The following is a 24,733-nucleotide window of genomic DNA, read 5'->3' on the forward strand; positions in this document are numbered from 1 at the left end:
TACTATTAGCTTTCAAAATGCCTCATGCCTCCATGTCTCAGGCCCATCACCATTAAAGAGGTGTAACCATGTTTCTGAAAGGTGTATGTTTGAGATGCTCTCTCCATCTGCCTTAACTTGAGGCCTTAGGAATCTCCTAAGTGCTCATAACTAAATGCCCTTTGAAGAGGATAAAGGGTATACATAGTTATGTGTGGTTTCTCCCTGGGCTACTAGAGACTCTTACTTTCAGGTGATACTCTAAAATAACAACAGTATCCTGGAAATCTACAAATCTACTTATTCTCGCTCTTGAACTGTACTCAAAGCCTCCATCCAAAGAGGACTTTTTTTTTTTTTTTTTTTTTTTTCCTACGTAGGCTTCACACCCAGCGCAGGGCTCTGAACTCATGACCCTGAGATCGAGTCAGACGCTTAACCAACTGAACCACCCAGGTGGCCCCTAAAGGGATGCCTTTGTTCTTAGAGCACAAAATTCTTAAGACTCTTTGCAGCCATTCCCATGAGTGGAATTTTTTCCCATTCCACTCAACTCTTCCAAAAAAAGGTTAACACTTCAAATAAGCTTTATTATGGGATGACAGATTTGAGGTTCTTAAATAGATAGTGGTGGCGAGAAGAATGACGCTTCATCCCTGGGATGGTTTGTTGAGGAGGGAAGTGGGTAAAGTGCAAGGAGTCATCAGCTGGAGTGGCCCTTGGCTCACACACTTCAGCACCTACACAGTGCCTGGCACATAGTAGGTACTCTGTAAATATTTGTCAGCTGTTTGTGGATGACAGAGGTTTCCTTTGGATACCGTATACAGGAAAGAACTTACATCCTTTACGTTTGTATTAATTGGTTCCACTCCACCCTTCTGTAGCTCCTCACCCTTATTTTCTGGGAGAAGGGCTGGGCCCTCTTCATTCAGGGCTGCAGCTTCTCCACGTGTAAGACGAAGAGGAGTGGGCATAGTCACTTTGGGAGGGACACAATACTCTTGACTCCTCACTTTTGGGGATCCAGGATCTTAAAATCTGGAGTGTTTCCAGGCTGTCCTATAATGGGTGCTCATTTTTAGAATCCCTGTCATGTAGCGTCCTATTTTTGACCCTCGCCTCCCGCGTTTAAAGGTGTTACTTGGTGGGTTGGAGAATCCCAGGCGACTTGAGGGGATCCCCGCTCCGGGGACGGCGTAAGGCAAGGAGGCGGGATTGGAGTGTTGGAGCCGCAGGCTCTCAGGGTCACCCAATCGCAGGGCCAATCGTCGGCTGAGGCCCCACCCCCACCCCCGGAAGCGGCCCCGGATCTTCCTGGCACTACAGCAGGGTTGGGCCGAGGCCCGCGCATGCCTGGAGAAAACCTATGGCCTCCGGGGGACAGGCCGCCTCCTGCTCCTTTCGAGGGGCTCCGGCAATGCGAATAGGCTCCACCCCCACGCGCGGCCCATTCTAATGACAAAGTCTGGGTTTGCAAACATGCTCCGCCCCCACGCGGACCAGCCCCAGCTGACAGCGTCCGGTTGCGCGACAGAGCCCCGCCCCGACGCGGGGGCAAGCTTCCCGACGCGGTACGCGAGCGCGGGAAGGCTCCCGCCCCGCGGCCGGGAGTGGCTTTGTGACGCGCTTCCAGTGACCCCGCCCCCTCCAGTAGCGTCAGCAGATCCCAGTGGTTACGCTGGCGAGCGATGTCTCCGGGCGCTAGCCCGGCGTGGTCCCGCAGTCCTCGGGCCGCTCCTAGTCCCAGCAGCAGTTGAGCTACTTCCACCGCCCCTTCTCGGGCCGCCAGGAACAGCGGCGTCTGCTCCTGTACCGGAAGAAACAGCCAGAGGGCGAGATCAGGGAGGGCCACGCCCACAGGGCTGGCCCTTCCGGACTCCACTCTCTTGACGACTGGCCCCTCCCCATTCAGGTTGCGTGGCATTCCCGCTCTTTTTGCCTCTCCCACGCTCGTTTTCTTTTTTCTCTTTCTTTCTTAATTTCTTTGTTTCTCTTTCTTTCTTTCTTTCTTTCTTTCTTTCTTTCTTTCTTTCTTTCTTTCTTTCTTTCTTTCTTTCTTTCTTTCTTTCTTTCTTTCTTTCTTTTCTTTCTTTCTCTCTCTCTCTTTCTTTCCTGTCTCTTCCTTTTTCTTTCTTTTCTTTTCTTTTTCTTTTTTTTTTGTAGGGAGCCCACTCTCGGTCTAACCCTGCCGTCCTGGGCATCTTTATCGGCTCCGGCCTGGAGAAGGGAGCGGGCGGCCCGGGCGTTGTTCACGGCGGCGGCCCAGTGCAGCGCGGTTTTTCCTAGGGGACGACATGGGAGGTTGTTACCCAGAGGCTGGGGACCAGACGCCTGGGTTCCTGTTTCCCACGGATTCTGGTTTAGAGGGAAGGACTTATTCGGGCTGGCTGGGTTACTTCAAAGGCGGAAGTGTTGCCTGGGTGACCGCCGGTTGGCCGGAAGCCTTGCTTCTAGTAACGTCACCGGCGCGCGGGAGGGACAATGGGGCATTGTTCTGGGCGCGGTGGGACCGGGAGACCTCCCCCCACGAGACCCTTCCCCCTTCTCGCAGACACTTCTTCCCCAGCCTATTTTCCAGTGGACTAGGGCACTGTGTGTATGTTGTTCAGGATGAAAGGGGAAGACAACGTTTTATACTGTCACCACACCGCAGGTTTACCACCCTGACAGCTAGGTGGGATGGAATACCCCAGCCTCCAGTTGGTCCTTCAGCTGCTTCCTTTTTTTTTTTTTTTCCTCTTACTCACACCCCATCTGTGCAATTTCTCCATAGCACAACTCCAACCTCTCCGGATTCATACCCCATTTATCTCTGGCCCCCACATCTGCTTGGGCTGCAATCAGTTCTTCAACCAGGTCCTCCACCGCCAGCCTAGCGGCCAGCATCAGGGCTGTGGTCCCGTCCTCTGTCCGTGCATCCACTGCAGTCTGTCTGCTGCGGAGCAGGAGCTGGGGGGTCAAAGGGGGGCAGTGATCCCTGGTATGTTCTGGACTGCTAGCTCAGGTCCCTCACACTCTTAACCACCCCCAAACCCATATTCAGTTATCTGTTGTTTTTCCTTTCAGATCCCCAATCTCATATCACCTTCCTCTCTGCCAAACCCTAGGGGATGCTTTTGCCCAGGTTTAATTATGAGTTTGCCCCCTGTTCCCTTTAGTGATCCCAGTGTGCACTGACCTGGCAAACCTCCCGAGCGTCAGCAGCCACAGCGGTGTGAAGTGGGGTGCGCCCTGCTCGGTCTGGCTGGTTGGGGTTGGCTCCAGCCTCAAGGAGACGGCGGGCAGCAGTTGGCCGGGAGAATCGGGCAGCCAGGTGCAGGGGTGTCTCCCCAGTACCCACAGTGTGAGCCTGGGGACAGGCCCCTCCACCCAACAGAGGTTCCCAGGGTTCAGGGCTTCCCAACCATGACCCCTGGAAGGTCCTGGACTCCACTCCCCCACAGCAAACTGCTGACATCAGGGCTGTCACCCCATCTGTGGGTGAGAGACATGAGGGATGGGAGACAAGTCAATCAAAAGGACATAACTGGGGTAGGAGGAGAACTTGGAGGTTAATGGAGAATCATAGCCTCAAGTGTCAGGAAGCCCAGCTCTGGCTCTTGATTTTATGTGGCTTTAGTCAAATGACTTTTCTACTTTTCTCTGTGCTTCAGTTTCCTCATCTGTAAAAGGAGCAAGTAGGCATAATTCTTTAACATTCTAGGGCAGTGGTTCTCAAACTTGAGTCTGGATCAGACTTACCTGGAGGGCTGGTTAAAACACAGATTTCCCAATATCTTGAATTTCTGAGTCAATAGCTCTGGAGTGGAGCCTGAGGATTTGTATTTCTAACAATTTCCCTGGTGAAACTGATTCTTCTGTCTGGGGACCACACTTTGATAACCACAATTCTAAGGCACTAACTCTAAGGTTAGTTTTTTTCAGTTCGAATATCAAAAGGCTTTCTGATTCTAGAAGAGTCCAAGGGAGTTTTCCTTTTCTTGATCTGGGTTGTCTTACATACCAGGTCCGCGGGTATCCACGTCAGGGACATCCATCTCAGATTCCTGGGGAGGAGTCAGCATGGCTGCCTGGGGAAGCTCCTGACAGTCACCCCTCAGAGGACAGAGCTGGCACTTGGAGGGTGAGGCCACTTCCTCAGCCTTGGGGATCAGAACAAGGATCAGTGAAGGAAAGTTGACTTGTCCCTTTAACTCCACCATCACCTCAGGACCATTTCTGTCCCTGTGGTTTCACCTGGCCCACCTCTTCGCCTTCTTTGGTGCCTGAGCACATCACAACTCCATCCTCATCAACTTCTGCCTCTGGCTTCAGTGCCCTGGAAGGGGGTGTGTGGGTAGGGGACCTTCAGGGTCCCCAGGATTTCCAGCAGCCTTCCTTCCCCCCTCCCCTTCCTCTGTCATCAACTTCTGATCATCAATCTCCACAGGAAAGAGTCTTTCCCAGAGCCTGGGTTCATCCTCACTCTTACTTGAGGCCAATGCTATCTTCACCCAGGGGAGGCCGGCGTCTGCGGGGAGTGGGCTGAGTTCGAGGCCTTCGAATGAAACCAGGGGGCAGCCAGAGGGCCCCATGCTCACGGCGCCGCCGCCGGATGAGCTGAAGGACGAGAAGAGCCCCAAGGGCCAGGAGGAGCACCCCAGCCACTGGTGAGCACAGCACAGGCCAGGGAAGCTGGTTGGTTGGTGGTGCTGGTGGGAGAGACAGTCACAAAAAGAGACCATTTCTGGTGAGGCTGAGTACTACTGTGAGACCTTCGGGCAAGTGCAGTAACTTCTTTTTGTTTCAGTTTCCCCATCTGTAAAGTGGGAACAATAATTGTACCTGCCTCGTGGCATTGTTGGAAGGATTAAATGAGTTAATGTTATAAAGCGCTTAGAGCAAGGTCTGGCACCTCATAAGTGCTATAGGAGTTCTTTCATGTACTGTGAGCTGTTTGGCAGAGGGATGATTGGACTTAGTAGACAGGATAGACCAGAACCCAAGGTTTGTGGGAAGTCTATGGTAAAGGTTAGGATAAAGTACTTCGGGAAATAAGGGAGGAGACTGGAGAGCAAATGGGTCATGAGGAGATCCATTTAGAGAGTGAGAGGTTCACGAGGGTAAAGTCTCCACACAGAACATTTGGGGTCCCTGCACTCCCATGTCATTTGGCCTCCAATGCTCGTTGCTGGCATGAAAGGGGGTCTGGGAGCAAAGTCAGCGGAAATGACAGGGGGTCACCTACCAGTGCCAGCACGAGGATGGGCAGCCAGCAGCGGTCCTGGCAGTAGGTGCTCCAGGGCCCCCACTGCAGCCATTGCAGCAAGGAAGCGGAGCAGGAGCCCAGGGTCCCAGGGACAGCGGGATGCAGGGTGGTCAGGGCCACAGCGGGACAAATCCACACCCATCACTACCACAAACCTGTGGGGGAGGCGCCTTAGAGTCCTGTGTGTTGCTTGCTGGCTCCCTTCCCTCCACCCATTAAAAAACTAGTGTCTGCCCCATCCTCCTGCCCGGCCTTCTTACCCAGTGCTGAGAGAGTCTGTCTCCTTGCCTCCAGGCTGTGTTTGAGGGGCTGCTCTCTCCTGATGAGAGGGATCCAGGGTTCCTCCTAGCTCCTCTTCGGCCTGGGTCCCAGGATAGGGGTACACCATATCCTTGCCATCACTGTCCTTCCTTACCCAGAGCCCCACTCTCAGAGTCAGGGATAGCACCCGGGCCAGGGCAAGCAGCTGCTGGTCCAGGGCTGGGGGGCTCAGCACCACCAGCAGGGCCAGGGAGGGCCCCCATTCTGAATCTCCATCTTTGGGCCTGCAGTCACCCCCATCCCAGCCACATTCTGCAGTGTTGCAGCCTTTCTCGCAGTGCTCATTGTGGAAGTGATCACGGCAGTACTGGTCATAGGCTGGACTGTGGGATGAGGAGAGAGGGACTCAGGATCCCCAAAGAAACTTGACCCCCTTCTTCGTTCCAGAGAGATGCCTGATATTCCACTGCCTCTAGGGCACAGGCTGCTAAGTGGGTACAGCTCCAGAGCAATGGGCTTAGTCAGGCCCTGGGTGGTAGGTAGTTGAGACACTCTAATGTCTATGACACCCTTGTTTCCTAAGACTGTCCCTTCTCCCTACCCTCCCAAGCTCTCCTGTCTCCCTGAAGGAGAGTCCAAAGACCTTTTCCCTCAGGAGTGCTGGTTGTTAGGGGAGACACTCCATGGCAACAGGTCTTAGAGAGGCTTGAGGCCAGAGCTCTCACAACTCTTAGGAGCCCAGACAGAGGCAGTGCCCTCCTTCCTGGTCCCCATGTTAAATATTGATGCTGCCCTATTCCCCTGGGCTGGAGCCTAGTGTCTTCCACCCCTACTTGGCAATGGTTATCAAGGGTGGCAACTGCCTGGAGCCTGAGACTGTGGTCACACTGTAACTTAGAGGCCTCCCCACCCCCAACCTGAAGTCAGGGTTTTAGGCTCACGTGCAGGCTGGAGGAGTCTCACAGTCGTAGCCATCAAACAGACACTCTGCAGAGTCACACTGTGGGTGGCACTGCCCATCCCGGAAGAGAAGCCAACACCGGGAGTGGGAAGGGCAGCCCTTCCAGGGGTCCGGGACCCCCAGGGAGCAGTCTCCCCCATCCCAATTTCCTCCAGGGCCGCTGCAGCCAGCATCACAGGCCCCATCTCCACCTCTGCCCTCACATCCCTTTGCTCCAGGCCTCTGACACCGGGGCCCTGGAGAGCTGGGAGGGCAGGAGCATCGGAAGGCTGGGGACCCCAGCCCAGGGATCTCTGAGCAACTGCCATTGTGTAGGCATGGAGAAGGAGGGCCACAGCCATGAGGAGCAGGTGGGGTCAGGCAGTCAGGGCCCCCATAGCCATTGAGGCAGGCACAGCGGGGTGGGAAGCCAGGCTTGGGGGAGGGCAGACACAGGCCACCGTGGTGGCAGTGGTGGTGGCCACAGGAGGGGGCTTTGTGGTTGCAGGTGGGGCCCTCAAAACCCTGTGGAGAGGAGAGAGATGTTGGGGAAGGCCCTTATATTATTCTTCCCACTCCCCCCCACCAAGCAAACTCTCGGGTTAAGATAACTCAGATGGTCCTAGAATCTCATATCTGGAAGGGGCCTCAGAGAACATCAAGTTTATATCAAGTCATTTTATAGATGTTGAAACCATGGTCCATGGTTTTTTCACATAATGACATATTACACAGTGAAAACGGACAAACCACTGCTGTGTGCAACAACCTGGAAGACTAAACACTTAATAGAGTGGTATTAAATGAATATTATCTTAATCCTTGGACATAGGGTGATAAACTCTCTTTCTCTGGAAGGGGAAGAGGATAGAGGAAGACATAAGTACATGTGAGTCATCGTTACTGTTGTAATTCTTAGGTTAGGTTCCTGGGTATTATGTTGTAAGAATAATAAAAAGAAGGCCATGCAAAAACCAATGATGATAGTGTATCATGAAAAAAGGCTTATGATTAACCTGATTTCATGCATCTGAGGTCCACGCGCGCGCACACACACACACATAAAAGAACTTACCCAAGGTCGCCCAGCTTGACTCTGGGGCCTTACCTTAAGCAGTGCCAATGATTTCTGAAAATCCATTCATGCTAACACCTGATCCTGCCTGCCCCCCTGAACTGCTTCTGAGAGCCACTCATCGTCATTAACATGGGCTGGTTCTCATCAATAATTCCCACTCCAGTGCTCCCTAGACTCCCCTCTAGGATCCCACTCAGGCATTCTCACCTGGCACCAGTGTTGGGGGAAACAGAGAAGACTGCTTTGTGGTTACTTACCTGGAGGCAGTGGCAGGTGAAACCCAGGGGTGGTCCTGCTGTTGTCTCACAAGACCCTCCGTTGGAGCAGGGCTGGCTCTGGCAAGGGTCTGTCTCCACTTCACACCACTGGCCTGTGGTGGGGTGGGGTTAGATGTCATACGCTACTTCAGTCATTGCCCCCTTCCTAGCTCATTACTGGGAATTGACCCAGTACTACCTGCACAGGAAGGGATCCTGGGACATATTCCCTGGGGTGGGGAGGCAGGGGGATGGACATGATGACTAGGCTGCCTTGTGGGTGGGGGTTGTCAACTCAGCTGTGCCACAGAGATGCCTACACACACCCTCCCAGGCCTCACCCGTGTATCCAGGCAGACATTGGCAGTAGAAAGCATTGGCCAGAGAGTGGCAGGCTGCAGTGCCTGGGGGGTGGCAGGGCTGGTCCAGACACTCATCTACGTCCCCTTCACAGCGCAGCCCCACAAAACCTGGAGGGCAGGTGCAGTAGAAGCCTCCAGGTTTGGGGGTGCAGCTCCCATGGTTGTGACAGGGCTGGGATTGACAGGCATTGGATTCCTTTGAGCAGTTCTCTCCATTGTAGCCTGGGGCACACTGCGGGCAAAGAGGGTCAGACAGGGAACCAATAATCCAGCCCATCTCAACAGTACAGGGGAGCCAGCTCAAGACAGTCTGCCCAATCCCTTCCCTACCTTCCAGTTCAGAGTATCACTCAACTGATCATCCATCACAGCCCTGCGTAGCTTCACCCTTGTATCTCAACTCCATGCTATACCCTTGTTCAATAGTGGGCAACTTAACCGCTCCAGCAGTCCCAAACCATCTTATGATACAATGCTATTAAACATAGTTCTGTTTTTGGTAAGACCTCCCTCCCCCAATCACACGCCTCACCCCCAGGCTCTGTCATGCTTTCTTAATTAATTTGTAAGTGTTTATTGAATGCCTACTTCGTGCTAGGCACTATTGTAGGCACTAGGAACATGAAGAAAATTAGAACTCATCCCTGCTTCCATGATGTTCTCAGTAAACCAGAGAGACAGCTAGCATTTATTGCATGATTTCTATACATAAGCTCATAAAACCCTCCCAACAAACTTGTATGTGAATTATCTCATTTGATTCTCACTTTACAGAAAAGGCAAATGATTCCTGGAAAGACTGCATGACTCGGCTAGCAGGTGGCAGAGCTGGGATTCAGTGCAAGTCTGTGACTTCATAACCAGTACCCTTAGCCATTTTCCAATTGTTTACCTTTCTGCTAGTGGGAGAAGGTCATCGATGAGGTCTGTACCATGTGCTGAGTTCTTGCAAGAGGAAGGAGAGCATGTAAGAATGCAGTACCAGGCTTCAGAAAGGTGGAGCAAAAGGGAATTACAGAGAGTGTGAGGAGTGGCTGGAGGGCTGGGAGAAGCGGGTGAGGGGGTATCTTGGAGACATCAGAGGGAAGGAGTCTCAAGAAAGGGGAGGTAAAGCTGAGTGTTGAGTGAAGGGGTGTTTGCTGCTAATTAGGACACTGCTTTTGTGTATGTTTGAAAATAGTCATAATAAAAAGTTAAAGAATAAAATTAAAAAGTTAAAGAGGATGGTTGGGGGATTTGCATCACACCTTTTATCCAAAGTCAGCCTTCTGAGTACAGGCATCAGGCTGCTTGGACTTGAATCCCAGCTTTGCCTCTTCTGCTCAGTGACCTGAACCATGAGGGAGAGGCCCAAACCCAGTCTGGAGAGAAGTTAGGGACATTTCCCTGAGGAAGGCACCTCTTGAGCACTGTCCAGTGGAAGTGGGTGGGGAAGGACACTGGAGAGCCATTATAAGGGGTGTGTAGGGAAGCCAACAGCAGCTGGAGCAGAGAGTAGGAGGGCGGGGATGTGGGGACATGAGACCTAAGAAGCAGGCAAGGCTGGGTCACGCTGGCCTTAGATTTCGCTATCAAAGAGCCAATGGGGCGCCTGGGTGGCTCAGTCAATTGGGCGTCCGACTTAGGGTCAGGTCATGATCTCGCGGTCTGTGAGTTCGAGCCCCGTGTCGGGCTCTGTGCTGACAGCTCAGAGCCTGGAGCCTGCTTTGGATTCTGTGTCTCCCTCGCTCTCTGCCCCTCCCCCGCTCATGCTCTGTCTTTCTCTGTCAAAAATAAATAAACATTAAAAGAAAATTTTTTTTTTTTTTTTAAAAAGAGGTGGGCAGCCACTGAAGCGTTTTAAGCAGGGGAGTGACAGGTCAGCTTAACGTTTTCAACAGAACACCCTGGTAGTGGAGTAAAGGTTGAGCCTATAGGTGGACAAGTGGGGAGGCAGGGACAATAGGAGGGTGCTCCATGTGTGGAGGAGGGTGGAAGGCAGCAAAGGCCTAGACTGAGGCAGTGGGACAAAGGGTGAAGGAGGAAGGACAGAATTGAGAAAGATTTAGGAGGCAAAATGGCATGACTTGGTGGTTGGTTGGGTATGTGGGTAAAGGAAAGGGAAATGAATACATCACTACACGCCCCCTCAACCAGTTTTCCCACATCCACCCACGCTTGTCTCCCCTACTGCTCTCCTCTAGACCGGCTTACCTGGCAGAGATACCCAGTGGGCTGGGCCATGCACGTGGCCCCATGTTGGCAGGGCCTGGACTCACATGGGTTCACCCTGTCCTGACATACGCTGCCTTGGAATCCAGCGGGGCAGTGGCAGAAGTAGGAGGAGCCACTGTCGATGCAGAGACCTCCATTCTGGCACAGGGAAGAAACTTCTGTGCCTGAGAAGAAAGGCAAACAGGGATAGACAAAGCTAAGTTAGGTTCTCAGGGGTCCCAGACACAGAGCAGAGAGGCTCATGGGGATCACTGACATTCCTGGGGTGGGTGGAGGCGACTTGGAGCCTGAGGAGTCAATAAATTCTGGTGCTGAAGAGATTAAGACATCAAGATCCCCCTCCTGCCTGTTCTGCCAGAATGGAGAGAGATACCTCTTGTTAAACTTATTAGAGCATTATAAGCAACTGTATTCTTGGCTTAAAACAAGTCTCAAGGAAAAAGAACTCAGCGGAAACTTTAGGTGCCTAAGTCTGTCCCCTGAATTGGCATCCTGTGATGTTCTCTCACTGTGATTCCCATCCCCTAACCCCACAGTAGTCTCTTTCCTGATTTCTGCTCATATTAAACCTCATTTGAACGAGGGGGGGTATTCTTTCACGAGGGGGTTGGCATAACATGAAAATGATTGGGAGCAGCAGTTGAGTGAAGTTGGGTTAAGTGTGATCCATTCTAGCTGAGTTATGATGATAGTGACAGAGTTGAGTTGCTTCACATGGAGTTATGTCTCAGTGGTTGTGATAAACTGGAGTCTTGTTGTCTGGGTTGGTTGGTGTTGCTTGAGTTGCTTTGAGCATGGTGATAGGAGGGCTGAGCTATAGAATCAGCAGTAGTGGTTGGTCTGTGTTACTTTGACTCTTAGTTGGTTGTTTTGGTCAAAGGTTGTATGTGGATGCCCTTAGGGATCGGGTAGAGGGACACCCTTTCTCTCTTCATCTGTTCCCCAGTTGGTCCTTGGGTTAGTACCTTGGCTCAAAGCTGCCTTCTGGCAGGAGGACAGCGGAAGGTTGCAGAGAGGCCCGGTCCATCCCTGGAGGCACAGGCACTGGAAGGAGGGCCCAGTCTGGAGGCAGTGGGAATTGTGTGGACAGGGCTTCTGGGCACAGATGTCCACCAGAGTCTGAGGTTTAGGAGAGAGCATGGGGCAAGACTGAGTGTCATGTGTTCAGGCCCAGAGATGGTCTTCTGCCAGCTGCTCAAAATCCTTACCTCTCAAGCTCTCTCCTGAATGGTCTGGGGCCAGGTGATAGCCTCCCTCCCCCACCCCTCCACATCTCAGAACAGTTCCTGGGATCAGAAATCCTTTCATTACTTCTACTCCATGCAAACCTCAAGCTAGAGCTCAACTCCCAGATTCCACTTTCATGTGGTTACCTTCCCAAGCTCCCTGCTCTTCTAGTCCCTGAGACCCTCCCACTAGAGCCCTTCAGCCACCGCCCTCCTCAGCACACTTGGCTCAGCACCCCTCACCTGGCAGCTGTCTCCTGTGTAGCCAGGGGGGCAGAGGCAGTGGGGACCCTGAGGGCCATCTTGGCAGGTTGCCCTGTTCCTACAGGGGCTGGACAGGACAGAGACAAGGCATGGTGGGAGGCAGTCCCGGCAACCAAAGGGGAGGGCGTGTGTGACGCGGTGATGAGATAGGAAACCAGAAAGGGAGTCATAGTGAAAGGATGTGGGATGTGGAATTCAAGGCAGCCTGGAGCCCCAGAGGAGATGGACAGGAAGGGTGGGAAGGCTGAGGGGCCCCTTCCCTTCCTCTAGGGGTCTTTGCTCACTTGTCTGCACAGCTAGGACGGGTCCTTCCCTCACAGCGTGGGCCTTGGAAGCCCGCAGCACAGAGGCAGGAGGAGGTGCCAGGCCTGTTCACACAGGTACCCCCATTGAGGCACGGGGCTGGAGAGAGGAGGCTGTGAGGGGTTGGGTTCCTTACCCATACCTGGCCTGTGACCTTAGTCACACCCCGCACAGGACATACACGCACTCCCTGCTGCCCCCATCAAAACTGCAGCTCGTGGTGGCCAGTTGATTTTTATCAGATGGCACCAACACACCCTGACCATTTCCTCCATCCACCTGTGGCCCAGCCCCAGAACATGGTAGGTACTCACCAGAGGCACAGTGGTCAGTGCTTGTCTGGCAGCGGGGCCCAGTGTGGCTCCGAGGGCAGGTGCAGGAATAGCCCCCAGGGCTGGGGCTACAGGAGCCACCATTGAGACAGGGCCCTGAGTGACAAGCTGTTAGCTCCTCGCTGCAGGTGGGGCCTGAGGGAAATGAGTGGGGTCTGAGAAAGGGCATCCTCTTCTCTCTGTCTTCCTCCACTTATCTCCCCTTCCTTTTCCTCATCCCCATCCCTTTTGTCTTCCATCCAACCTCTTTTCTTTTCTTACCACCTCCTGCATATCGCCTGTGGTCCCTGCAGCACATGCCCGGTTCTCCTTGGTGGTGACCAAGACCCAGAGGCCTTGGACACATGCCTCTACTTGTCTTGCTCTTGATTAGAGGTGGCCAGCCCAGAATGTCTGTGGTTTGGGAAGGGCCTCACCTGTGTAGCCTGTGGGGCAGGTACAGTTGTAGCCCGAGGGCTGGGGGTGGCAGGTGCCCCCATGCGCACAGGGTGTGGAGATGCAGCCCCCTAGCTCTGCTTCACATTCTGGTCCTGTCCATCCCACATCACACACACATGAGGATCTGGTCATAACGAGAAAAAGAAGGGTGTTTTTCTTCTTCTGGTGATTTTTTCTTCTCCCCTCCCCACTCCCCATCATTGGTTAGACCCCTATAACTTTCTTTTTTTTTCTTTTTAATTATTATTTTTGAGAGAGAGAGAGAGAGAGAGAGAGAGAGAGAGAGAGGGAGAGGGAGAGAGAGAGACAGGGTGTGAGTGGGGGAGGGGCAGAGAGAGAGGAAGACACAGAATTTGAGGCAGGCTCCAGGCTCTGAGCTGTCAGCCGCGAGATCACAACTTGAGCCGAAGTCAGATGCTTAACTGACTGAGCCATCCAGGCACCTCTTCTGTTTTTAAGTAGGCTTCACGCCCATTCTGGAGTCCAATCCAGTCTGGATCGCAATGTGGGACCTGAACTCACCACCCTGAGATCACATCCTGAGCTGAGGTCAAGAGTTGGACTTTGAACCAACTGAGCCACCCAGCCCCCTGATCTCTTCTTTTTTTTGGCCCTGAGAGTCTGGTCCCCTTCTTCAGTGGCTCTGTTCTCAGCATTTTCCCCCTTCCATACTTGCCTCCTGCTTGTTTTCTCCGACTATATGTATGAATATGTATATACATTTCTTCTATAATTTGTTTATTATCTGTCTTTCCTCATTAGAATGAGAGCTCCATGAGAACAGACACTTTGTCTCTTTTGTTCTGTGCTATTCCTCCAGTGCCTGGAAAAGGATACACCCATAGTAGATGTTCAATATTTGTTTAATGTATGATTTTTTTTCAAATTTCTCAATTTTTTATTTTTGAGAGAGAGAGAGAGAGAGAGAGACAGAGTAAGAGTGGGAGAAGGGCAGAGAGAGAGAGAGGCAGACACAGAATCTGAAGCAGGCTTCAGGCTCCGAGCTGTCAGCACAGCTTGGATGCGGGGCTTGAACTCATGAACTGTGAGATCATGACCTGAGCCAAAGTCGGACGCTCAACCGACTGAACCACCCAGGTACTCCTCTAATGTATGATTAATTGGTCCTGGGATTTCATGTCTTTCTTCCTGTTCTGACCCTCTAGCCCTCCGTTTCTCCTGTTATTTATGAACTCTCCCCTCACGGGATAGCACTCACTAGTGGATCCCTCACCTTGGCTTTGACCTCAGAACTTCGCCATTTCCTTCTTCTTCCCTATTGGTCATTTCTTGCAGACTCACCCCTCACTGGTTGTCTCCCCCTGGCCTAGCTGAGGAGGACCCAGAGGACAGTGGAAGGTTACCTCTGGCAGTGTCCGTGGTGGCAGGTGCAGTTGTCCTCAACGGGGGCACAGCCAGGGCTTCCATCAGGGCAGAGGCAGTGGGCCTTGTCTTCCTGATCTTGGCATTTTTGCTTGGGCTGGCACAGGTTGGGGGCACACAGGGGAACCTCACAGAGATGACCTGGGGTGGGGAGATGGGTCAGAGGGAAAACAGAGTCCCTCTATGTCCTTGATGGGGCCAAAGCCACTTTTTACATATGACTTGCTCACTCCCCATGAACCTGTCCTTCAGTGGCTCCCTGTTGCCTCAGGATACTGTCTAACTTCCTCAGAATGGCACACAGGCTCCTGCATGGCATCATTTTGCAATGCAGTTACCTGCAGCTAAAACATGTAATCATTCTGTCTTGACAAACTCCTACTCATTCTTCCAGACTCAGCTCAGCCATTACCTCCTCATGAAGCCTTCTCATCTCTAGTCTGGTTGGCTGGTCCTTTGTGCTCTTATAGAATCCTGTGCAGTCCTCTCTCAGAGCACCTGTGGCTATAACCAACAGGAGACTTCTTGGTCTCTCTGCACTAGATTTAAAGCCACTTGAGGAGAGCAGGTCTCTTACCAACTTGTGTCTGTGTCTGGCTGTGCATAGTAGGCACTTAATACATTCTAAATAAGCAAATGAATGGCTTCCTCTTGAACCCCATCCTGTTTCTGAACCCTAATCACACCATTCATGTTGGGCCCAGTGTGGGCCCTGTAAATAACACCTGCTGTCAGCCTCAGGTTGTGCAGGTTTTGCATTGAATAATTTGAAGGGGTTCCATTCTCATTCTCTTTTTACATTTCAACCCTTGAATATCCAACAATGACCTCTGCTCCACCCCTAATGGACTCAACTATCCTGCCAGTCCTTTCTAACACCTCCCCTGCTTACCTGTGAAGCCAGAGGGGCAGAGGCAAAAGAAGGCTCCTGGGAGATCCAGGCAGCTTGCTCCAGTGGGGCATGGGCCACTCAGACACTCATCCACCTCGGTCTGACAGCGAGGGCCTTCAAAGCCTATGGCACAGCAGGAGGGTCAGGGACCTGCAGGGGAGTCTGCACTTGGCCCCCACTCTTCCCTCCAGTGTTTGAGCACTGGTCTACCTGGAGGACACTCGCAATGGAATGATCCAGGCTGGTCCTGGCACTGCCCACCGTTGGCACAGGGAGAGCTTCCACACTCATCGATGTCCTCCTCACACCGGGAGCCAGTGAATCCTGAGGGGCAGGGAGTAAGTGGGGAGAGATGGTAAAGGTTCCCTTCCCTTTCCTTCCCTTCCCTTCCCTTCCCTTCCCTTCCCTTCCCTTCCCTTCCCTTCCCTTCCCTTCCCTTCCCTTCCCTTCCCTTCCCTTCCCTTCCTCTCTTCCTCCCCTCTCCTCTCCTCTCCTCTCCTCTCCTCTCCTCTCCTCTCCTCTCCTCTCCTCTCCTCTTCCCTTCCCTTCCCTTCCCTTCCCTTCCCTTCCTCTCTTCCTCCCCTCTCCTCTCCTCTCCTCTCCTCTCCTCTCCTCTCCTCTCCTCTCCTCTCCTCTCCCCTCCCCTTCCCTTCCCTTCCCTTCCCTTCCCTTCCCTTCCCTTCCCTTCCCTTCCCTTCCTCTCTTCCTCTCCTCTCCTCTCCTCTCCTCTCCTCTCCTCTCCTCTCCTCTCCTCTCCTCTCCTCTTCCCTTCCCTTCCCTTCCCTTCCCTTCCCTTCCCTTCCCTTCCTTTCCTTTCCTTTTTCCCTTCCTCTCCTCTTCCCTTCCCTTCCCTTCCCTTCCCTTCCCTTCCCTTCCCTTCCCTTCCCTTCCCTTCCTTTCCTTTCCTTTTTCCCTTCCTCTCTTCCTCTCCTCTCCTCTCCTCTCCTCTCCTCTCCTCTCCTCTCCTCTCCTCTCCTCTCCTCTCCTCTCTTTCTTTCCTGACTTTGGATTCATTAGGGGTTTGTTACAAATATTTGTGACTGAGATGTACAGGTATGATTTCATGGATTCAAACAAGAAATTTGGAGTTAATACCGGTATTTAACCTTCTATTTACACAGACAGAAATAACATTGCTATGAATTGCAGTGAAGAGAATATTGTTTCAAATGGCTTGGTTTGGAGGTTCATCTGCATGTATCATTATATAATGAAGGTACCAATCTGGGGGCTTCTCAAATAGTGATTTGAATTTCAGAACATAACAGCATGTCTTAGTAACTTCATTCTTTATATAAAGAAGGTATAACTGGCTGTGTGTGTGAATGGTGAAAATACTATGTATCAAAAGCATAAATGCAAGTCGTGGCCCCTCCCCTCACCAGGAAAAGTGAACCTGGGGGGCTTCCCAGAGAAGACACCTGGGGCAGGTGGAGCTGACAGGAGGATGATGTTCAGCACCTGCCAGTTGTGTGACTTTGGGCAAGTTACTCAAGCTCTCTAGGCTGCAGTGTCCTCTTCTGTAAAAGGGGAATAATAGAACCTACCTTATGGTGTCATTGAAAGGATTAAATGAGGTAATGCCTGAAAAGTACACAGCCAAGTGCCTGGCCTGGAGCAAATATTCAAGAAACATCTGTTATCATCACATCAGGGAACAGAGGGATCGATAATGGTGGAGAAGGAAGGCCGGGGGCAGTTTTCCCTGCATCCAGGGTGAGCAGTGCCAAGACCAGCCTGGGATCCCCACGAGCGGACTCTGGAGGAGGGCCAGAAAGGACGATTTGGGTAATTTGGCAGGACAGAGATAAAGGTGGATGAGTACGCGTGGAAGATTTGGGATGTAACAGAAGAGAGTTGGGGGAGCAGAGGAGTTGGGAGAAATGGGAGCCTCGTTGGCCAAGCCAGGGTGAACTTCAAAAGGTTTGGGATTGCCGGGCCTGCACTGTGGTTCAGGGGGCTGGGCTGAAGGGCTGGAGTGGAATCTGTACTCACCAGGCAGGCAGACACACAGGAAACCGTTGAGGAGGTCCTGGCAGTCAGCCTGGTTCAGGCAAGGAGCAGAGGCACACTCGTCTGTCTCCACCTCACAGAGCTGCCCTTCTAAGCCTGGGACATGGAGATGTGGTGCAGGCTGAGCCCTGCCCGGGCTGCTCACCCCTTCTGCCCAGGACGACCAGGGTTCTAGAACCCTCCCAGGGTGCTGTCTGCCTGAAGGTTGGGGCAATGAGCCTGCGGTCCTGCTGCTCTGCTGTGTGTGGCTTTGCCCCCTTTAAATGTGAAAGCTCAGGGAGCAGGGCACCTGCTGGGACCCGAGGGGGCAGCAAGGAAGTACCTTTGGGTACCATTCTCTGTGCCCAGACGGCAGGCTCACTGGGCTGGGCTAATGAGCCCGGAGGTCCTCAAGGTCAAATGAAACAAATGGGCATCTGCTTGGAGGTGAGTCATGCCTCTTGTTCTACCCCAGTAGGCTTCTGTGCCAGGGAAACCAGGAGTCCCCAAGGGGGGGGTATTTGAAGGGCATTTGGGTAGCTTGTTGGTCACATATTTGTCCTGTATCTTTGGGCTTGTCCTGGTATACGCAGTCCCACCCTGAACTGAAGCTGGATCAGCCTCTAGACCTCGGCTGCCTCCCACTTCTTGCCTGGGGATTCTGCTTCTGAAGTTCCTTGGTATCTATGACCTTGTCCCTTGGATGACTGCATGGTTTTCTCAGCTTTTTTCCTTGGATGCTGCTCAGTTTAGGAAGGCTGTTTGGTGTAGTGGTTAAATCTACTGAAGCCCTGGGTTTGAATCCCGGCCATGCCACTTACTAGCTGGACAACTCACTTAATCTCTCTGTGTCTGTTTCTTGTAAAATGGGCACAGTAACAATACTGACCTTAGAGGGTTATTGCCAAGATGACAAAATGCATGTAAGATGTTCAGGTGGTACTTGGCATAAAGTAAGCTATTATTTTTTTGGTTTCATTCAGCTTCCTGATATCGGGTTGGTCACTATACCCCTGGGGAGACCTGTCTCCCTTAAAACTAACTTGGAGGTAGGTGCAGCCTTGTGGCACTTTTTTTTTCTATTGTACCAAATTCAAGCATACAGGCCCTTTGGAGTTTTAAGGATTTACTCAATCTCTACAGGGGAGAGTTTCTGTGATTAGGAGGAACATTCTGAGTTGGCATGAGCTGAGGCTGCTGTTGTTCTGCTCTTCCTTGATGGACCTCTGTGTACAGTGGACCAGGCTGCACACTTTACAATGACTATGAAGTGAATGCTTTCCTCTCACCCCCAGAGTTGAGCAGCATACAACCTCAGTACCATCTGTGGCTGCCCTTCTCCTAGAGGCCATGGGTTTCCCAGAGTTTTCATCTTGGGTGGGGAGATGAGAAAGAGGTATTCTTTGATAGCTGATCCCAACTGGCCTGGGGCTATCTATGTTCTGGAGGGGTCATGCCTAGTGGGTTCAGGATTAGTCCCCTGTGTCCTCTACTCAGGGCCCCATCCATCTAGTACCTGGTGGGCAGAGGCAGTGGAAGGTGGCAAGCAGGTCCAGGCAGGTGCTGCCTAGATGGCAGGGCTGGGACAGGCACTCATTGTGATCAGCCTCGCAGCGGGAGCCCGTGTAGCCAGGGGGACAGAGGCAGTCAAAGGAGCCGGGGGTGTTGAGGCAAGAGCCGCCGTGTTCACAGGGACTGGGGCCTTGCTGGGCTAGGAGGAGAGGAGTCAGAAGTTCACAGGGGCCCAGGGCAGAAGGGCAAGGGGGCCAGAAAGGCCAGGGAAGGCATGAGGGCCTGCTTGTGGCAGAGTGAACAAATCAGAGAAAGGGCTGGTGTCTTTAACACAGACAAGGACTAAGTGGGGCCCGGAGGGCTAAGCACTGGTGAGAAGACCGTGTAGGAAAGAATTGCCAAATCTGGACAAAATTGGGAAAAAAAGAGATGATTGTATTTTTAATTTGAAAAACAATTTGCAGAGGCTGTTTGGGACTCAGAGAGGATCTGATGTGGGGGTGCCTTACCCATCTGACACTCGTCCAGGTCCTGGTGGCAGGTGGGCCCCGAGTAGCCAGGCTGACACAGGCAGAGTGGAGAGCCTGTCAGGGGATTGGTGCTGCACTGGGCTTCCCCGTGGCATGGCTGGCTCAGGCACATGTCCTCCATGTGGCACAGGAGTCCTGGAGGGCAGGATGGGCATGAGGCTCTTGGGCCGCTTGAGGATCCCAGCTGTCCCGCTTATGCTTCTGTCACTTGCCATCCCCACGGCCACCTCCCCGAGCCCTCTGTCACACCTGTGCGGCCAGGTGGGCAAAGGCAGGAGAAGGAGCCCACACGATCAATGCAGGTGGATCCCGGGGCACAGGTGGCAGCAACACAGTCGTCTAGGTTCTCTTCACAGCCTGTGCCTCCCCAGCCGCTCACACACACACAATGGAAGCTGCCAGCTGAGTTCTGGCAGGTACCCCCATTTTGGCAGCGAGGGGGACCCTGAGCCTCACATTCATCCACATCTTCGGAGCAATCCCAGCCTGTGGGGGATGGGATGGGAAGGGGACAAAGGCTGGAGTTGGGAGCCCTGTGAGGAGGGGAGGCTAGGGGCTGATCATATGGGCCATGGGTGCCATGGACTTGGCTTAAACGACTCACCTGTCCAGGCCTCTGGGCAGAGGCACGTGTAGATGCTCAGCCCATCCAGGCAAGTGCCCCCGTTCTGACACTGGTGCCCAGCACAGTCATCTGGATTCACCTCACAGCTCGGGCCTCTGAAACCTGACAGGGTCATGGGATTAGCGAAGGGAAGGGGACCTCCCTGCCCAGAGAGAGGGGTGGCAGATGTGAGGACGCACCTTGGGGGCAGAGGCAGAGGTGGAGGGTGGAGTCTCTCCCTGGAACCAGCTGACAGGTGCCCCCATTGGGACAGCCCGTAGCGGGGCAGGGTCCTGGCTGGAGCTCACAGCGTGGACCCTCCTGCCCAGTGGGGCAGTGACACCAGAAAGATCCCAAGGTGTTATGGCAGGAGGTGCCTTTGGGGCAGGGCCCTGGATCCAGGAAACACTCATTGATATCATGTTCGCAGGCATGACCCTCGAAGCCAGGTGGGCAGCGGCACTGGATCTGGGGGTATGTGGCCAGACACACCCCTCCATTGACGCAGGGATTGGCTGAGCAGAAGTCCCGAAGCTGGCACTGCTCACCTGAGGCAGAGGACAGAGGGTGCTGTTCAATCCCCCCCCACCGCTCAGCTGGGAGAATCCAGCTCTCACTCTGGATTATCTGTGTCTGATTTTCATGTTTCCTTCTCTTTGTTCCCATACGCTTTTTGCCCTGCTCCACCACCCCTTGCCTCAGTTTTGGCATTCTGGAAAATGGGACCTGTCATTGTTGGTGGGAGTATTGCAGGCTGGCCCTGCTGAGCAGACCTGAGACACAGTGTCCTTCCTTTGGTGGCCTTTCCTTGGTGGGGAGGAGAAAAGCAGCTGGCCTCCAGACTCGGCACCTTGCTGTGCCACCACCGCTGTGTGCCCTCAGGTGTGTCTGGCCTCTCTTGTCTGGATTTCCTAATCTTTAGGCGGGTACAGTGTTCCAGATAATGATAAGGAGACAGACGTCTCATCTGTTCCCCCCAGTGGCAACAGCGGTGGTGGTGGCTGGCACTGGGCTAAGTGACCACCTCCTGAACATCATTCCCTTTCCTCCTCTCGACAATGTTATGAAGTGTGGACATCAGCTGGCAACTGAGGATGCAGAGAGCTTAACTATCTGATGCAAGGGCGCGCGTCTCATCGGTGGCAGAGCTGGCACTGGACACGTGGGCCCCTGCTCTGAAGCACAAGGCCTGGCAAGTTGCCATTGACAGTCCTCCTTGTTGTCACACCACAAGAGGCTGGTCTCCCACCCCCAAATCCTCAGAATTACCCAGGCACTCAAAATATCTCCATGCCTGGGCCCACCCCAGACCCACTAAAGCAGCCTTTCTGGGACGTGGGCACCAGTATGTTGCAGGCTTTCCAGGTGATTGCTGTGCCTTGCCACGTTTGAGAAGCCTTGCTCTTCTAGTCCACCCCTCACAGATCACTTTCCTCCCTGTGTGGTCTTCACTGCCCTGTCCAGTCCCCTCCCTCCTGGTAGATCAGAGGAGCCTTCCTCTCCAGGGGCTCTCACCTCTGTCCCATACGCCTGACTGCTTCCCCAGGCTAGGACACCCTGCCCACCAGGGGTCCCACACCCTCGCCCCAGGGTTGCACCCCTCTTCCTTGCCTTGATACCCGTTTCTCTCTCTGGGTCAGATCCCTTCCACCCCCATTACACCTTCCACCACCACAGTCTTTCCAGGTGCTGTTATGGGCTCCTACTTGGAAGAATAAAGGCCAGAAGCCCATTATGCAGGATCTAGGAGGTTCCCCTCTCCCTGCCTTGTGCTAGGCATTAACACTCTAGCTACTGGGTCGAGGGGCCAGGCTGGGGCACTAAAGGGGCTATGGCAATAGCCATTTACTAACGGGTTTGAAAACACTTCAACGTTTTGACCATTGGTACAGCCATGCTGGTGAATGTGTCTCGGGTCAATGGTCAGCAAGAGGGCTTGTTGATTCTCACAGCCTCTGTCCTCAAAGGGGCTGGTTGTTTTGCAGACTCCAGTTCCATCTTTCCCACCCCACTTCCCAGTCCAGTGTTACTGCTTGTCCCCTCCTCCCCACCACTGCAGTGCTCACCTGTCCATCCAGGCAGACAGGAACATCGTGGGCGGCCTGAGGCCTGGATATGGCAGCGGCCCATTTTGGAACAGAAGGAAGAACAGGGGTCCTTGAGTTGGGCCTGGCACCTCTGGCCAGTGAAGCCAGAGGGGCAGGTGCAGGAGAAGCTGGGGGCCAAGGGAGAGGGAAGGCTGGGGGAGCCTGGGAGGGCGGGAAGCAGAGCTTGGCAGCTGCCCCCATTCTGGCAGAGCTGGCCATCCTGGCAGGGGTCAGGAAACTGGCATGTCTCACCCAGGAAGCCAGGGGCACACCTGAGCAGGGGAGGAGAGTGGAAAACTGAAGTCACTGGGTCCTCTTTGCCTTCTCTCCCACCTCCCTTCCTTTGCCTTCATTTGTTTCCCTTTAGTGCCTTTACCTCCTCCCTTTCTCCTTCCTTCCCAGTCCCTCCTCCTCCCCAGCTCTCCCTCCCCATTTCTGGTCTCCCACTCCCAGGAGACACTCACTGGCAGCTCCCTTGTCCCTGAGATAGGCTCAGGCAGGTGCCTCCGTTGGCACAGGGTTCTGGGAAGTCCCCACACCGAAGCACTAGGGATGGAGATGAGGAAGGCATAGGAGTGGGGAGCGCTGTTCTCCCAGATTTCTCTGGGTGCTTTGCTGCCTGCAGCAGCCCCACACGTGCTCTCAGCCACCACCACTTCTGCACTTGCCTGATCCCTACCCGAGTGGTGCTCTTGCCCTAGCATCGCCCCGCCCCCATCCCAGGCCTAGGGATCCTCTCAGCTCCTAATCCCCACCCCCTTTCCTGTTTATTATCCAGCCTTCCAAGTCCAGCCTCAGGCTCCATCCCTTGGAATGGAGACAACAGGGCTCAGGAGGGGGGCCCAGGGGACTCCTGGAAGGTGAATGGCTGAGACATTGAAGGGATTTCCTCCCGGAAGGGCCCAGCATTGAGCCATCCGGGGGGTGGGGACAGCTGGACCGGGAAAGGGACTTGGTCAGCCCTTGACCTTCCCATGTCTCCATCTCCTGCTTTTTTCTCATCGCCTTCCCTAGCAGGTGGCCAGTCTTTTTCCCTCTTTACCTCCTAAATGTGATTGCAAGAGCCTGCTGTCCCCCAGCACTAAGGCCAACTGGATTCTCCCTGAGGCGGGCACCCTCCCACCCATTCCCCAGACAGTCACCGCCCCTGGCACAGGCCCCAAAGCCTTGGTTTGTGCAGCTGCAGCAGCAGAGTCTTCTCTTCCTGCATATGGGGGGTGATGGTGGTGAGATTCTCTTCCACCCGGTGTCCTCTCAAAGCATGGGGCTTGGCCCTCCGCCCCCAACCCATCAACACCCTCTTAAGGAAGATGGGTCCCCTCACCTCTCCTACCCCATGCCTCACCTCTGGTCTTGACGACTGAGTGACACAGCAGCAGCAGCAGCAGTGAAGGGGGCTGCATTCCAGAGCACCGCCCCACACCCAGATCCTCTGCCTCCTCAGGCAAGGACCCTCAGAGCCCTCACCGAGGCAGGAGCCACCTCCTCTTCTCCCACGGCCCCTTCCTCCTCCTCTGCCCACTGCAAGCCTCACGTCTGAGCTGTTTCCTGAGTCACACAATGTCCTGGACACCCTAGTGATGGGAGGGGGAGGAGTGGAACAACATTGAGGGGGATGAGGGAGGGGCCTTCTGTCCCTGACAACCCCTGGGGAGAGGGGGAGTGGGATGGTGTGGCAGGTGAACAGGATGGGAGCACCGGGCGGTGGGGGGGGGGGTGTTCTGGGTTCAGTCCCAGCCTTTCTGTTGTTGTGTGGTCTCCCCTTTCTAGAGATGAGAATAACAAGGTGGCTTACCCTTGCCCTGGGAGGGTTAGGGCCTGGAACAGAGGTGTGGGGTGCTGAGGCATCTTCTATTCCAGGTTAGTATCCGTGCTTCTTGGACACTCTGCAACTTTCTATAAGTCGAAACCACTAACCTTGGCAGTGGGAATGCAGGGCATTCCTAGCCATTACTTTGGCCCTTGCTGGGGACTTAGTTTTCTCCTTTGGGGAATGGGCAAGTTACTGGGCTGGTTCTGGGGGAAATCTTGGCCTTCCTTTGTTGGGAAACGTATAAAACCAATATCAATGATAAATGAACATTGTCGGTACTGAAATGTGCAGTCTGGATTATCCAGCGTAAACTCTATATTTAGGTAGGTTCCCTTCCCTGTCTCTACCACAGAGATCTCTGAGATGTACGGAATGTCAGTTTCTGAGTTCAGAATTGGAGTAAATAAAACGACAAAAGAGAATTCATTTCCCTGACACATCTTACCTTTTTTGAGTCAACCCAGGACAGCTCCAGGGTCAGTCACACACTGAGTTTCCTTAGTAGCACAGAGAGCTGAGAGTCTGGGGTGGCTGGAGGTGTTATCAATAGCCATGCACAGCCCTAGCACTGTGGTACCCAAAGCTGCAGCCTGGTGTGCCCGGAGTAGCTTCCCTTTTAAAAACTCTTTTTTATTAGAGACTCTTAAAAACTGAGAACAAACTGAGGGTTTTTGGGGGGGGGTGGGAGGGGGGGAAGGGTAGGTGATGGGCATTGAAGAGGGCATCTTTTGGGATGAGCACTGGGTGTTGTATGGAAACCAACTTGACAAGAAATTTCATATATTAAAAAAAATAAAACTCTTTTTTATTTGGAAATAATTTAAAGCTCACAGCAAAGGGGCAAGAATATAATTCCAGGATACTCTTCACTCAGATTCACCAACTGGCATCATGACCACATCTGCTTTATCACTATTTGTCTAAATACACAGTATTTTTTTCTGAACCACTTGAGAGTAAGTTGTACACAAGATATTCCTTTACTTATGAAAACATGGGTATGAATGTCTTAAGA

The 24,733-nt window shown here is 53.3% G+C and overlaps 1 protein-coding gene and 1 long non-coding RNA gene across 7 annotated transcripts; one reads left to right on the forward strand and one right to left on the reverse strand.

Moving 5' to 3' along the window:
- Nucleotides 1–548: 548 nt before the first annotated feature.
- Nucleotides 549–23,433, reverse strand: NOTCH4 (notch receptor 4). Of its 3 annotated transcripts, none has more exons than XM_058733428.1 (30): nt 23,251–23,433; nt 22,370–22,451; nt 21,885–22,177; nt 20,019–20,366; nt 19,819–19,941; nt 19,464–19,700; nt 19,194–19,349; nt 18,689–18,883; nt 17,176–17,289; nt 15,391–15,504; nt 15,181–15,303; nt 14,270–14,429; nt 12,884–13,029; nt 12,450–12,602; nt 12,117–12,234; nt 11,812–11,899; nt 11,308–11,461; nt 10,322–10,506; nt 8,108–8,360; nt 7,767–7,879; nt 6,433–6,956; nt 5,491–5,874; nt 5,210–5,385; nt 4,454–4,673; nt 4,228–4,300; nt 3,986–4,124; nt 3,161–3,456; nt 2,784–2,931; nt 2,167–2,264; nt 549–1,789 (listed from the first exon to the last, which is right to left on the reverse strand). In XM_058733428.1, exons 1-30 carry the CDS (start codon nt 23,306–23,308, stop codon nt 1,085–1,087), a joined length of 5,976 nt encoding a protein of 1,991 aa, XP_058589411.1. In that variant the 5' UTR covers nt 23,309–23,433; the 3' UTR covers nt 549–1,084. The 3 variants fall into 3 exon arrangements, with proteins under 3 accessions (XP_058589411.1, XP_058589410.1, XP_058589412.1); XM_058733427.1 differs by having other exon boundaries at nt 4,219–4,300; XM_058733429.1 differs by lacking the exon at nt 19,464–19,700 and having other exon boundaries at nt 4,219–4,300.
- On the forward strand, nt 1,761–21,558 carry LOC131513987 (uncharacterized). Of its 4 annotated transcripts, none has more exons than XR_009262885.1 (6): nt 1,761–1,894; nt 3,989–4,105; nt 4,412–4,631; nt 18,156–18,221; nt 20,521–20,700; nt 20,799–21,558. It is a non-coding gene; the product is annotated as an uncharacterized LOC131513987 (long non-coding RNA). The 4 variants fall into 4 exon arrangements; XR_009262886.1 differs by having other exon boundaries at nt 20,900–21,558; XR_009262884.1 differs by having other exon boundaries at nt 20,521–21,558.
- Nucleotides 23,434–24,733: the final 1,300 nt, after the last annotated feature.

This window comes from Neofelis nebulosa, chromosome 6 (assembly GCF_028018385.1).
Source record: "Neofelis nebulosa isolate mNeoNeb1 chromosome 6, mNeoNeb1.pri, whole genome shotgun sequence".
In the NCBI taxonomy this organism is placed as follows: domain Eukaryota; kingdom Metazoa; phylum Chordata; class Mammalia; order Carnivora; family Felidae; genus Neofelis; species Neofelis nebulosa.